General features: G+C 38.6%; 1 protein-coding gene and 1 long non-coding RNA gene across 4 annotated transcripts in view; one reads left to right on the forward strand and one right to left on the reverse strand.

Annotated features, from left to right (window-relative positions):
- Nucleotides 1-14,535, forward strand: part of pik3r3b (phosphoinositide-3-kinase, regulatory subunit 3b (gamma)) — a 223,103-nt gene that overhangs the window by 186,045 nt on the left and 22,523 nt on the right. Inside the window, exon 1 of one of the 3 annotated variants that reach the window (XM_066662910.1) lies at nucleotides 12,460-12,943. The exons of 1 other annotated variant lie outside the window; for it this stretch is intronic. In XM_066662910.1, the coding sequence (XP_066519007.1) occupies nucleotides 12,835-12,943 (109 nt within the window). In that variant the 5' untranslated portion in view covers nucleotides 12,460-12,834. Of the gene's footprint in view, nucleotides 1-12,459; nucleotides 13,063-14,535 lie in introns of those variants that run through there. One more of the 3 variants, XM_066662912.1, reaches the window with a different exon arrangement.
- On the reverse strand, nucleotides 6,438-13,640 carry LOC136690858 (uncharacterized). Its single transcript, XR_010801794.1, has 3 exons — nucleotides 13,576-13,640; nucleotides 7,217-7,378; nucleotides 6,438-6,902 (listed from the first exon to the last, which is right to left on the reverse strand). It is a non-coding gene; the product is annotated as an uncharacterized lncRNA (long non-coding RNA).

A 14,535-nucleotide genomic window follows, 5' to 3' on the forward strand; every position in this document is an offset into this window, starting at 1 on the left:
TCTGTCAATATTTTGCGTACATCATGTGGTCACTCTCTAGTTTATTACTGGTCCACTCAAAAATCCATTTCAGCTTTGGGCATTCTCTTGAATTTCTGCTTGCGGCGTCCAGTTCCCAAAAAGGAGGTGTTTCATTTTCTACAGTATGTGAGTGGGCGAGATGGGAATTTGCATGACATGCAACTGGACACATTTTCTTTGGTGTGAGTGAGTGTGTGTGTGTGTGTGTGTGTGTGTGTTTGAGAGAGAGAGAGAGAGAGAGAGAAACTTTAAATGCATGAATGCATTGCAATGCAAATTATAATAAAATAAGTGTATTACTGATATCTTTTGCATTTATGTTTGTCAACTTTTCATATGTACTCACATCATAACTTCAAAACATAACTTTTCAAAAATTTTGAAATAATTTCCATTAATTTTGGATTATTTCTATTGGTTCATTCTCTATGTAACTTATAGACGCAACAAAGGGAAGTTGGTGTGTTTAAGTAACGTCAAAAAAAAAAAAAAGGTCCAAGGAAAGAACAATTGAAAAAACAAGGCTCTATTCGAGCAGTGACATTCTCATATATAATAACTTACTCTTGCTGGTTGTTAAAGTGCTGATTAATTAATAAGCAACATTTTTTGGCACTTTACTGTAGGTGTGCATTTATAAGACTATACGACACTTACACATCTTTCTATAACAACTGATGTAAGCCTACATGGACATTTATAAAGGCTTATTCCAACACTTTCTATTGCATCAGAAAGCTAGCTTTATCAAAGTGCTACCCAAATATTTCAGTATTCCTTGTGCTCCTGGATTCCCTGGAATCCATGTGTATGCACCTGGTCCCGGAAGGCCGGTGGGGGGGACCACACTTTTGCTTATGCACAGCCGTTAGCCCTTGAAGGCTGGGTTTGGCTCAGCTGGGACACTGGCAATTGCTTCTGTCTCAGGTTTCAGTAGAACTGCCAGTCTAGACCACTCTCTGGAACCTGATTGGAGATGACAGTGTTGCTAAGTGATGAGCCATGCCACTGTACTTCTCCGTTTCACACCTCCAAAACTGTGCATTTAGAACAAGTTAGGCTGTTTTGGTCGCTGTTACTGCTAAGAGTAAGAATGCATTTTACAGGTGTCATGAAGGCTGTTTAAAAAACAAAGTAGGTAACAAATGATTCATTACTAATTTAAACTTATGTGCAGCCAAACACAAATCAGCCAAAACATCCCAATTACTTCCTTGTAACTACATTCATTGTCCATTTAATCAGCTCCACTGGTCGTACAGACACAATTTGTAGACCTACAGTTACAGTGTCTGTTGCTCTGCATACAGTTTTTACTGTTCCTCCGTGGTCTTGACTACCACAGGACCACCACAGTCCAGTTATGATTTGAGTGGTGGATCATTCTCAGTGCTACAGTGACTCTGATGAGGTGGTGGTGTGTTAGTGTGTGTTTTGCTGGTATGAGTGGATCAGGCACAGCAGGGCTGTTGGAGTTTTTAAACCCATCTGTGTCACTGTTGGACTGAGTATAGCCCAAAACCAACCACTAGTTATGTAGCCAATGGTGTCCCTTGACTACTGAAAAAGGGCTAAAGGACAATTAACACAAACTGTGTAACAGCAGATGAGTTGCTGTTTCTGTCGTTGGAGAACCAGCAGTGTAAGTGTGTAACAGTGTGAACAGTGATTGAGCACATTGTGTTAAAACTTTACCTTATTACATCATCAGCTAAATTTAACATGTGGGTTGAGAGAGGGTACGGTGTAAAATGTGGCCTATGCCAAAATGATGATATGTATTTAATTATTTATAGCATTTTATGTTCTTTTATACTGTTTTTTTACAAACCTGCCAAGTAAATGGAGACTTTATGGTGTTGTTAAGTAATTTTAAGTAGACTGCTTTTCACTGTCAAAACAAAACCTGACATAATTTGAGCATTCCTGCTGCGACTGCTGCTGTTTACAGGGTGTCAGAGTTATTGATGAAGAGTCCAATAGAAAGGGTCTGAACTTCCTTGGAATTAAATCAAGAACATTGTTAGCATTTGGGAGGTTTTGTTAGGACCGCAACATGATGTAGTTTCTGAGGCTGTGTGACAAGCTGTTTTCTCTGGACAAACAGAGAAACCAAGCTGGGCTCCACATCTAGAGGAAGGCTGGTTTTAAGCGTGTGAGGAGATCAGCATCAAAACAGACAAGTTTAAGTTTCAGCAAAACCACTGTAGAAGTCTGTACTATGTTGGTGTCAGTAAGCAGACTGTTTTAATGTTTCCCTAGCCAGTATTGAAATAAATATTTTAATGCGTTACTGCATGCTTAAGTGTAATTATCACCATGTCAACATTTCAACATTTTCACAATACTTATAGCATCAGTCCCACCTCTACCATTACTTATTTTGAAATGCGTAATTATTTTACTTGATATGGTACTAAAACTTGACAAAATTGGTGATTTTCTTTTTTTTTTTTTTTATTAAAGGCTACTCTAAAATCTCAAATCTATAAAATATATAGTTATTAGAATATTATCCTTGCTTCCTCTCCCCATTTTAAAAATCTTGATAATTTCCTCTGCTAGTGTGAGATATTGGATCAGTGTGTCCACCTCTAAGCCCCTTTGTGTTTAATAGAGGAGTGACCACTCCCAGTGGGAGGTCTTGCTTACATTTGCACCTTCCTGGTAAGCTGATTTGTCTTCTACACCCCCAAAGGTTGTAAAAAAACCCCTCTACATCATTAATCCTTTTCTGTTGGTGTTTTCACATTATTTGCCTTAGTTATAATAGATATCTGTCCTCTGTAGCAATGTTGAGAGTTATATTCTCAAATATAATATAAGGGTATATGTATTTAGAATAGTAATATGTAGTATCTAAAATCACATACATCTGTGGTTGAAGAGCTCCTTTTTTTGCATGTGTGTGTGTGTGTTTATAGGCAAACATGCATGTAATGGATTAAATGTTTAATACTGTAAAGCTGTTTTGATATATCATCAACTCAATTAGGAAAAGCAGACTGGAGTGGAACAATTGAAGTTATAGAACCAGAAAGTAGTAGCATATTTTCGATGTCCAAAGAAAAAAACATCTCAGTTTTTGTCCATTTTTAGTTGTCCACATTATTTGAACACAGCAGCTGTCCTAGAAAATGTCTTGTCCATTAAACCACATAAATATACAGTATTTGAACTAAATTTTGTATCTTCAAAAAGTAACTGTAAGGGGGAGTAAAAATATTCTTAACTATATATATATATATATATATATATATATATATATATATATATATATATGTTACACAATGTTATCTGGGCGGTGTCTATATATATATACCACACACACACATATGCCCCAGCCTTTTGGAGGCTCAGTAACAACTGTATAAAACATAGATAATTAAAAAAGGGTTAAAGTATTAGTAAAGTGTTGTAAGCTTTTACAACACAGCATTGGTTCTCCTGTATATGGGTGGTATTGAGGCCCACCCACAGAAATTCCTGCTGTGTTGGAGGCCCATTGTTCTGTGTGATGTAAGAGTAAACAGCACCTCATCTATACTGCAGCACAGTCATAAAGCACCGCTCTGTTTGGTGCTCGCTCCCGTGGCTTTGTACTCTGTATTTAACCCCCACAGGCTGGACTCTGGGCTTGGTCAGACAGCTGTGACGCTGCTGCTGCTGCTGACCCTTTGAAGTTTCATCCGCTGGCGTCCAGTGAGAGGGTGGAGTTTATGGACATGTCATAGGCCTGATTAAAAGAGTGGCCCTTCTTAAAGTTGCTTTGTAATTTGTAGTGATTCAGTTGACAGTGACTCCGCCCCCATTCTTTTCCCACTTCTGTGTTTGAAAGCTCTCTGAAAAAGTGGACAAATTGGTCTTTCAGAAGTTTAGGGACACAGTTCCCAGACATTCTACATCCTAGGTTTTATATTCAGTAAGTCCAATGGATATAGTCTGAACAGTCCTTAAGTAATACAGTCATGTGCAAAAGCTTGGACAACCCTGGTTAAACTGCTTATATAGGTGAATGTGAAAATAAGTGCACAATACATTGAGTTATTATTAATTATTTTCATTTAATAAATCATTTTAACTCATAATTTGACCAGTGGTGTTCATATGACAGTAGAACTATTTAACAGAGCTATGGACCTGCTACAAGGTCCTGGTTAATAAAGTGGTTAATTTGTGGGGACAGCTCAGATAACTTGGGAATTAGCACCGATCACAAATGATGTCAGCACTGATCATTAGACAATAATAAACCATATACAGGTGTTAAAAGCACTTCTGAGCCAAATAGACAAAAATGTAATTTAGGTGAGCACAAATGCATTTTTTTATATATTTTGTTGGTAAAACTCACTTATTGCACTTTTGAGACACTCTCATTTGAAGTTTGAATATTGAAACAGTCTCTGGATTGAGCAAGTTAGTACGGCTTGTGTTCTTTTGTAATTTGTTTGATAATTATATGATTTCCATTGAGGTTTCATGCTGGGGTGAACAAACTATCCAATAAAGCACTTCTCTCTTGCACTCAGTTACAATTACACCTAGCACCTGATGCCTGAATCATCCCCTGACACATGACTGAACACACACTCACTCTCTCTCTCTCTCTCTCACACTCACACACTTACACACACACACACACACACACACTAGCTCATTCTGAGTTCCTGCAACTCCCACAGTTGTGGTTGCTAAGCACTTGAATTGCCTCCATACAGAGATGGGAACCCTGCACATCCAACTGAGGCCCTTCTTCCACAAAACCTTGAACTATAGGTAGAAAATGCACATAATATCACAGTTTATTTCACTGTTGCAGCTTTACCCACTGCTTTTAGACTGCTAGTAATAGTCATTATACTTGACTAATAATGGTTATTTTTATCTACTATGGAATATACATTAACTGTTATACGTTATTTAGAAAACACTAATATGTCCATCTAAGTACTCCACCAAACAACTTTACTATCATAAAGAGAAGCTATTAAACCAAACAAAAAATAGTGTAATACATCAAAAAACATTGTACATAAATAATACTCTATGTAAGTATGAGTATGAGTTTAATTGTATGTCCACACACTGCAGTTTACAGAGATTACAGAGATTAATGGGTTAAAATGTTGGAAATGCTAGATGCATACTAAGTGAAAGTAGGCTAGAGCAGAGTGTCTCCGGATTTCCACACAACAGATTGATTCAGACTTCTCAACACAGAGCTTCTTTCACATGAATGTTGCTCTTCTGTCTCATTCTGGGGCAGTGACAACATGTGATTCTGCAAACCAAGGTCAGCTTCTCTCTGTCTCTATCTCTCACTGTCTATCTCTGTCCTTCCCACTATCTCTCTTTCTCTCTCTCTCTCTCTCTCTCTCTCTCTCTCTTTGTAAACATATATGAACTGTTCTAAAGTGTAATCCTGCAAGGCCTCTGTCCTGGTCTACTTCCTATAGTCAAGAGACACATACTTTCTCCCTCTAATCCTTTGCAGGTTAAGGAATCTATTCATAAATCACAAAACTGAAGTTTACTCTTCTAATCATGACCCTGTATTAAACTGACAGAGGCTTGCAAACCTTCATCTCCTTCACCCCTACATCAGAGCATGGAAACAATTGTACGTGTTTGGTACATTGTTCATCTTAATTACATATTTATCTACACTACATGGACCAATGTTTGTGGACACTCCTCCCTCAAATAAGGGGTTTCACCCATTGCTGACACAATTGCTGTTCAGCTGCACATATCCATAGAAAAGCACTGACCAATAGTACAGGGCATTCTGGAGCAGCAGCACCTGATCTTAAGGTCTCTATGCTGTGTATACTATCCTTTGGGCCGTGGAATAGTGGAACTGCATTCCCTCCATCCAATACCTATGGGAAGAGCTGGGATCAATTCCTGACCTCACTAATTTCCTTGTGGCTAAATGCAACCAAATCCACAGCATCCAAAGTAGTAGTCCACAAACATTTGGTCATACTGTATATTTCAGTAGAGAGAGTTCAGGACTAACTTTTTTAGGCCTGTGTTTCTGTTTGTTTAAAAATCACACAGCTACAAATTAAATAAGAAAGAAAAAATCTCATACCAGCACAAGACAAAGCTGTAACCTTTCATTAAAATCACATAATAATTCAAAGTGTCTTATATTGAGGAATTGATTAAAGTCAATTTGATCATTGTTATTGCTGGTGGTTTACTGAATTGCTTTGAACAGACTTGATTCAAGTCTGTTAATTTACATTATCATATAGTACTATTACAGTGAAACCCATTATTATGTAGTACATTAGCAGAGTTCTTGTCAAAAATAAGATGCTAATTTGGTTGATGTAATAAGTGTCTGTTGAAAAAAAAATGTGTACCTCCATTTTTATTGTTTTCCATTGCTGATGATGAACAGATCAATATAAATTGAAATCAAATATATTTATATTAACTTGGGTTAAAAGAATGTCTTTGTTTTAATGCCATTTGTGTAGAACTAGTGTATGCCTTTGAAAGCAGTCAAGTCAAAGCAGCTCTTTTCAAATTGTGACTGTGACTTCTAAGGGTTAACAGTCCCCCCCTAGACCCTTAAAGGGGAACGACTGTCGGTTTGAAATCATAGAAACTTCAGTCGACAATAGCAAGCCTCAAGATGTCCCTGTTTGTTTTACAGCTCTTATCTTATCTCTGGCTGATAGGGTGCTTGTACAGTAGTATCAATAGCCACTTAATCAGTAGTGGAAGCTGTAAATCTGAGAAGGGTGTGTGGATGCATCTCGCTGATATCCTATCTGAGTCATTCTAATGCAGCTTGGCTAGGTAAGGGTTAAAGAGTCTGTCCATTATCCGCCGGGCCACAGAATGCTGAGCCATGGTGCTCGCTGCCATGACAACCAGAGAGGGGGGGGTGGTGTTGGAGTTGGCAAAGTTGCAGGGGAGAAAGAAAGAGAAGTAGGTGAAAAGGGAGAGAGAGAGAGAATTGTAATCACAATCTTTATGCCTTGGTGCGGGAGGCAACTTGCATATATATCTACACACGCATATAATAAAAGCATATTGTGCATTGCAATGCACAATCCAAATACACAAATCAAATCAAAAATGCAAACATCTCTTATTCCTTCATTTTAAATGACAATACTTATAATATTATTAAAATAAAACTTGTTCACAATGGGTCTTAACACAGAGCTACCTTATAAATATTAAGGAGAAGGAAAGCAGCGGGAAGTAAGTGGGTGCCGGCAGCTTGTTACCGTGTGTCACCAGAGTATTGCATCAGTCCAATGGGGACGCTCACATTGCAGGATGACATCACCCCTCCGGCTCTGAGGATGGGTTGAGAGAGCCTGTTCTTCTACAGAGAGGGAGAGAGAGAGCAGGGGGAGGAGAAGTGTGTCTATAGTCTCAGCTGTGTGATAAGCCTTCAAAGACGGTGTATGTGTGTGTGTCTTTCTGTCTGTCCAACCCTCATTTTTTTTTTTTTGCAGAGTCATTAACACATGAGTGCCTGTTGTAAAGGACCTATAGATATTCCACATAATTTCTCATCCTGCCTGGCTGAATCCAGATCCAGATGAATCCTCAGCGAGTAAACAAATGTAGTAGCAGCATAAAATGGAGAGAACTTTCCAGACAGGGAGCCTAATCGTTTAACTCAAATCGGAGCGTGCATTATCCGAGACACATGACTCCAGCCATAAGAGTCCATTAGTGCAGCTCAATGAGGGGAAAAAATACAGCCAGATATCAAGCCATGTTTCAAATTGTATCTGATAACTTTTTTTGAATTTCTAATGTCTGTCTGGCCTGTAAAATGCTTGCACTCAGATAAGCTGTATGTCGTAAATTTCTCATATCAGTCCATTAGAGAGTGCCTTCATGATCTGCCTTGGCCATAATGGCCATCAACTGATGGTTTGTTGGTAACAATTGCTAATAAATATTTCTGTCTGTGCTAAATTGTGCTCCAGGTCTGTAGTTTTTCCTGCCATTTGAGTTCATTATTCTGCATTTTTCGTTTCTATTATGGCATGTTCAATAGTAATGTGCACCAAATGTTTCTGTTTTAGCATGTGTGTTAACTTGAGGCATAAATTTGTATTTCCAGGTTAGCATGTCCTATTTCCCTTATAGCATTTTATGGTATGTGCTCTTAATTTGTTTTATAGTTTAGGTAGTTAGTTAGTTAGGTAGTTTTACTGACAAATCAGTGTAGCAAATTCTTTTCATCATGAGATTGTTAAAATTGTTATTAAAATATAAGGTTTTTTTTGTATGAGCAGCACGGTGACACAGCAGGTAGTGTCGCAGTAACACAGCTCCAGGGACCTGGAGGTTGTGGATTCAGGTCCCGCTCCGGGTGACTGTCTGTGAGCAGTTTGGTGTGTTCTCCCTGTGTCTGCTTGGGTTTCCTCCGGGTGCTCCGGTTTCCTCCCATGGTCCTGTGTCCCTGAACTGGATAAGCGGTTACAGACAATGAATGAATGAATGATTTATTTTTTCTATTGGCACATAATTGTCCTTATTTAGAGACATAATGCTTAAAGTATTATGTTTTTATTATTATCATTATGAATTATTTACCAAATGGAGTAGACAATGACTACATAGAATGACTTAGGATAAGTTAAAAAAGAAATAAATCACATTAATTTACTCCATTTTGTTTTGTTTTTTTTAAGTATTCCACACCATTTCTCAAAATGTATGTAGAGTAAAAAGTACGTAGATGTGCTCTGCTTTTTGCATGCTGTATTTATTTGAAGTCCCTGTTTGCATCAGTCTACAAAATTCTTAAACTCAAGCTAGTGTGACAAAACCATAGCCCCAGCTACAGGACCTGAAAGCCTAAGCTTAGGGTTAGTGGGACAGAGTGTACTCTGCTTGGGTGTTACCATATGGAGAAGGCAGCATTAACATTAGAGCTAGCCTATGCAGCATTACAGCGAGTACATGCCTCTCCAGATGTCCTCTGCTGCCAGCAGATTGCAGGAGGCTGCTGCTGCCTCAGTGACTCTGAGAGACGCTCCGTATGGCTTAGGCACACACTTTCCAATATCACATTTCCAAACAGAGAGAGGGAAAGAAAGAAAGGAAAAGACAGAGAGAGATTGAGACAGAGAGAGTGACCTGCTTCTGATGAGCTCAGCAAAAAAAAAAAAAAAAGCGATCTCTCTCACCGTGTGTAATTTACAATGGAGAGAAAACAATTTCTCTCTGCTAGAGAGCAATGGCATTACCTCTTTTTTTTCCTTTTAGGTTTCTGAAACTTTATGAATTATGCATAGGAGACAGCGACAGTTACACAACAGCGATGGTTGTGTGCATCTCTGATTCTGCACTTATGTCTATGTTTAGCAAGAGGGCTGTGGAACAGTCTATTCACATCTACACTGAAACTGTACATTGTGCTCGAGTTGCTAAGGTCACAGAAAAATATAACAGTGCCTAGGGCTACTGCATAATCTACATAATCAGCTCAGAAACAGCTGAGATAAACTTCTGTCTCCCAGCAAACAGCCTGCTTTGTTAGTGCATGTTGTTCAATGTCACCCACTTTACTGTCACAATACTATACGTTTCAAACTTTCCACAGGCCCAATTTTTGTGTCTGTCTTGCTGGTGTAAAGCATTTTTAAACTAGGTCTTGTAGCCAAGCAGATTACAATTTCCCTGCTAGTCATGTCTGCCCTTTGGCTCAAAGACAGCAATCTACATGCAAAGAGGCAGTGTGGAATGAGGCAATTCAGCTCATAAAATATAACATGCCAACAATTCACAGCTGAACCCCTTGAATTGAAAAAGCCGCAGTATCCGCCTGATGAAAAAATCAAGGCAGGAATACATTTAAAAAGGGAATGAAACTCTAAAGCTGCTACTACAGTTCTAACTAATATTTCCAACATGGTCAAGCACAAAGCCACGGGTTTGTTTGTCTTTGCCCGGTTAGAAGACCAGTACAGGCCAAGGCCTTAGAGCAAATTGCATTACTCTATTAAGACATCTAGAGAGGCACTTCTGTTGTCACTGGTTTCTTCTGGATTTGAGGCTCAGTCATCATGTGGTTGTCCCTGAATTCATTGTCCTATTGATGTAATTTTATGTTCCGATCCAAACCAAATGCCAAATTTTAATAGTATTGAAAAAATCTTTCCATTTTTCTTGTTTACATGACCCTATTATTTCACTACTTGTTTTTAATTTTTGTTACACTGAAACCATTCATGGCTAGAGCCTGCCAAAGACTCTAAATTTTGATAACTTCTATGTTGTGTTTGGAATTATGATGATGATGAAATCTGGTACTGCACTCAAACAAGACATCAGTACAGTTAAGACACTCACACATGCTGCACTCGCTCTTTGGCATGCACGACTTTGTTTGCCTCTGTATTTGGTTTCTATGGCCACCTCATGAACTAACACTCAAATCCCCATGGTCACCTGTGCATGTGTGCAGACCTTCAGGGTAAAAGCAGCTAACAATATGGTTGAACCCCAAGAGGCACACTTAATCTCAAATGTAAGGCTGGCTCACCTGATTATAAAGTAATAATCTTAACCACTTTTGAGCCTTGAATTGCAGGCTTGTAATTATGAATGCAATTTGCAAATAGGTGAATGTGTCATTATAGTTTGGTTACAGGAGATTAACTTTTTTTCCCACAGCTCTCGTGGATTATCATTGTGAGTCAGTTCCTAGATATTGCTTTGTATCCATCTGTCCTCACTGGACGGAGGCACATACAGTGACAATTAGGCAAGTTTGACACACATGAAAAAAGAGCCTGTGGCAGGCATGAGCCATACGGGAGGGGGTGGGGATCGGGGCGGCGAGGGCTGGTGTCCTATGAGTCTTGCATTAAATAGATGCTCTTATTGTTATGTCTGTTTTACACAGGGCATTGTAGACTGGTGACCTTGCAGGTGATATGCAGATCTGACAGATGTGTAAAAAGAGCACATGGCACACAGGGGAAAAAAGCCTGTTGTCCATTCACACTTTGATTTAAAAGTCTTGGGAACATCAAAGGCCAGACAAAATATTGCAACTTGAGATTCTCTTAGAACAGTGCTACCCAAACATGTGTGTGCACACAAGAAACCACACACATGTTCACACACATTTGCCAACAGAATTTAAGTTTAAACTATATATTCTTCTATTTCTATGTATCTTCTCGTTACTTAGCTAAATAAACCACCTCTTCATAAAATGTTCATGCTTTACTTGCCAGTGGTTGGTTAATGCTTGTGCTTTTGTGCTTTGTTTTACAATGAGGGTAGACAAACTTTCCCTATGAAATCATTAGTAATTGGCAAATCAGTCTATGCAAAATTTCAGAGAGGAACATGTGAAAAAAGTCTTAAACTGACACCTTAAGTTTTTAGAAACTTCTTACTAGAAAGTGAGCAATTACATTAAATAATTTTGTACCGGGGACTAAACTGAACATTTTAAAGTCCATATTCCCCCAATATCACTAGTGTACAACTATGGCAGTAAATTATATTTTTTAATATATAATGTATATTTTATAATAATGAATAAATAATGAAATATTATTCTGTATCAGGTCTACATCTGTACTTTTCCATTAATATACACAAACACCCAAAAGACTACATATTCATAAGTTTACTATTAATACAGTAACATGCTTTACACTTTAAATAATACTTCTGCCTTCATTAACAAATTTATATGAACATATTTGTGTAATTATTGTGTGTTTTCTGCTTGTGTCTTTTGTTTTGTCTATTGTCCTTTCAATACTGTTCTACATTCTTTATCTAGTATGGCACTGGAGATTTAGCCTGTGTTTCATTTTGCTCTACAACTATGTATTAATATATCGACAACACTGAATTGAAATATCTTGATTAAATAGATTGTAAAATAACTACATTTTTGTTGTATGTGGTGGTTGGAAAACTGGACATAAACCACCGGGCCCAGGAGGTTTGAGTTCGTGTGCAGAATGTTTCAGTCCAAAGGCCTAAGCTCCTTCTTTCCCTCTCTCGTTTTTCTTTTCCCCTTTGCTTTTCCACCTCTTAGTAACCGTTCGACCAATGAGATTTTGACTTTTGTTTTTCTGCCGCGCTCACTGGATCCTGCGGTAATGAAAAAATAAAAATTCAAAGCTCCTACTTTGGCAACAGAGTTGGAGAAGCGCCTCGTTCTGATTGGCTCCCAAATCTGAGTCTGCGTGCTGCAGAAAGCGCGTGAGCGGCGGGACAGTACCATTCCGTGGGAAAGAGAGGGGGGATCAACCATGATGTCACTAGAGCCTGAAGTACTGCTTGACTTAATTCTGACTGAAACCGAAATGAGCACTTTTCTCTCTGTCTTTCAGTTTACCAGTCAATTTACCAAGACTTAAAATTAGTGTTATGACCTTGTTAAGGCACTTTTTTTCAGGTCTGTAGTGCACTGCTCGTCGGATAAAGTGTACCCCTCGCGGAGAGTTGGACCCTCCCTCATGAAGTGAAAGGTGGTGTGCTGAGAGCTGTTGAAATGAAGCCCACTGTTCGCCTATGGGAGGACGGAGTGGATAGTAGAGCTGGTATCTACTCTCTATTCTGTCTGTCTAACATGCTTGAAGCAGTGATAATATTAGAAGGGTGAAGCCTGGTGCTGGGACAATTTTAAAGACACCCACTTTTACGCTGAAGCAGGTATTCAGATCGGGAACTGAGAAACTGAACGTCTAAGGTAGCTCAGGAGAATTCAGACCAGAGCTGTAGCTATATGTTTTTACATCACCTCGAGAGAGACAAGTGTCATTTCATCATTGGAGACACAAGACAATGTACAATACAGTGTGGAATACAGAGAAAGACGATGACGACTGGAGGGATGTGATGATGCCCTACTCCACAGAACTCATATTTTACATTGAGATGGACCAGCCACCAGGTATTGATCCAACTTTGCTCCAAACTTGCTTTATTGTTGCTCTGAATGAACTTGATTCGTATTAGTGCAGCCTACATTGATTCCAAATGAAGACAGAATATTACTGCAACACAATAAAGGTTCGTATTTTCACTTACATTTGTAAAATTGTGTGGAAACGATACATTTTATTCGTGTGGAGCCGATGTGCACATTTTATAGAGGCATATTCAGAGCCCGTTTACAGTAGGTCTTCTACAGCAGCTTTTTCAATGAGCAACAGTGCAGCTTAGCATAGACTTGTGGTCTTAACCTGTAGGTTTTCATTTCTCTCTATTTTCTAGGATTTCCTTTCATTCTTCAGCTCTAAATTATTTTATATACCCTGCTTATTTTACAATAGGATGGTGAAATAGTGTGTTTTGACAGTATGTGCTCTTTTCGTGCGCCATCTCAAACCGGCTTTTCAACACAGCGCTCCTCTGCACACTGCCTTCACCTCAACTTCTACACCCAGTCCGGTCATGAAACAATGTTAGTTCGACGTGAACATGTCTTACTCCGTTTTTGGGACGGTCATTGTTTCACAATTAGCTCATATAGCCCGCTTCCAACCTTTAAAACCCGGTAAAGCATGTCCCGGTTTGTCTTACTTGTTCGACACAACTGAAAGCAGTGTCAGAGAGAAGCCGGTGCCTTTATCTTCAGAGGTCTGTCGTTTGTGTTGTTTTGGTTTAAAAGTGGCCGTTATAGCACTACACGGTCGTGCAGTGTGGGGGAAAGTGTATTAAAAATGCGCCTGAGATGCTGAATCTTTACAGTAGCCGTGTCTATATCTTTGAATGCGGTCCTGAAAGCGACTACAATAGCTTTAGCCGAGAAGAGTCCAGCCACCTTTATTTGCATAAACTCAAAAAAAAAAGGACAGAAGCATTAAGTCTTCTGTCCTCTGTTCGCTTACTTTTAAAACGGACTGAAACCAGTTTATACTCAATAATCCAAGAACAATATAGTCTTTTCTGTAAGTGTCATAGTTCTGAGCCCCTGTATACTTAAATGGTGAATGTAGTCCAGTACAATAGGAATGGGGGAGGGTACTCCAGCTTTGAAAAGGCCGTTACAACTCAATGGATCCAGCTTTATGATGCATCTGCCAGTTCCTTCAGAGATAGTTTTATTCTTCATGGTCAACACATAATACACACTTGCTGTTATTTACATCTGTATATTAATAAAAGAAGAATGTACAAGGCACATCACAATTTAGTTTCAGTGTACACTGGCAAGAATATAAAATGATCTGTGACGCATATTCACATTACCCCTAAAATGTAAATTATTATTTTGCTTATATCAGTATATGGTATGAGCTACAGAATATGAGCTATAGAATATATATACTTTAACATGTGTAATTACATGTTACATAGCATAGTAACTGATTAGCATTTTTTAAAAACACAATGAAAAGTTGTGGCTTCAAACATATATTTAGGGCAAGCATATATCTGCTGCCTATTTATAACTGGAAGTATAAATGCTTTAAGTTTCCTCCTTCAAACCAGGTCGTGTCAACCTATTCTACTTTATAATGTCTGTGGCTTTGTATGAGT

This window comes from Hoplias malabaricus, chromosome 3, assembly GCF_029633855.1.
Source record: "Hoplias malabaricus isolate fHopMal1 chromosome 3, fHopMal1.hap1, whole genome shotgun sequence".
NCBI lineage: Eukaryota > Metazoa > Chordata > Actinopteri > Characiformes > Erythrinidae > Hoplias > Hoplias malabaricus.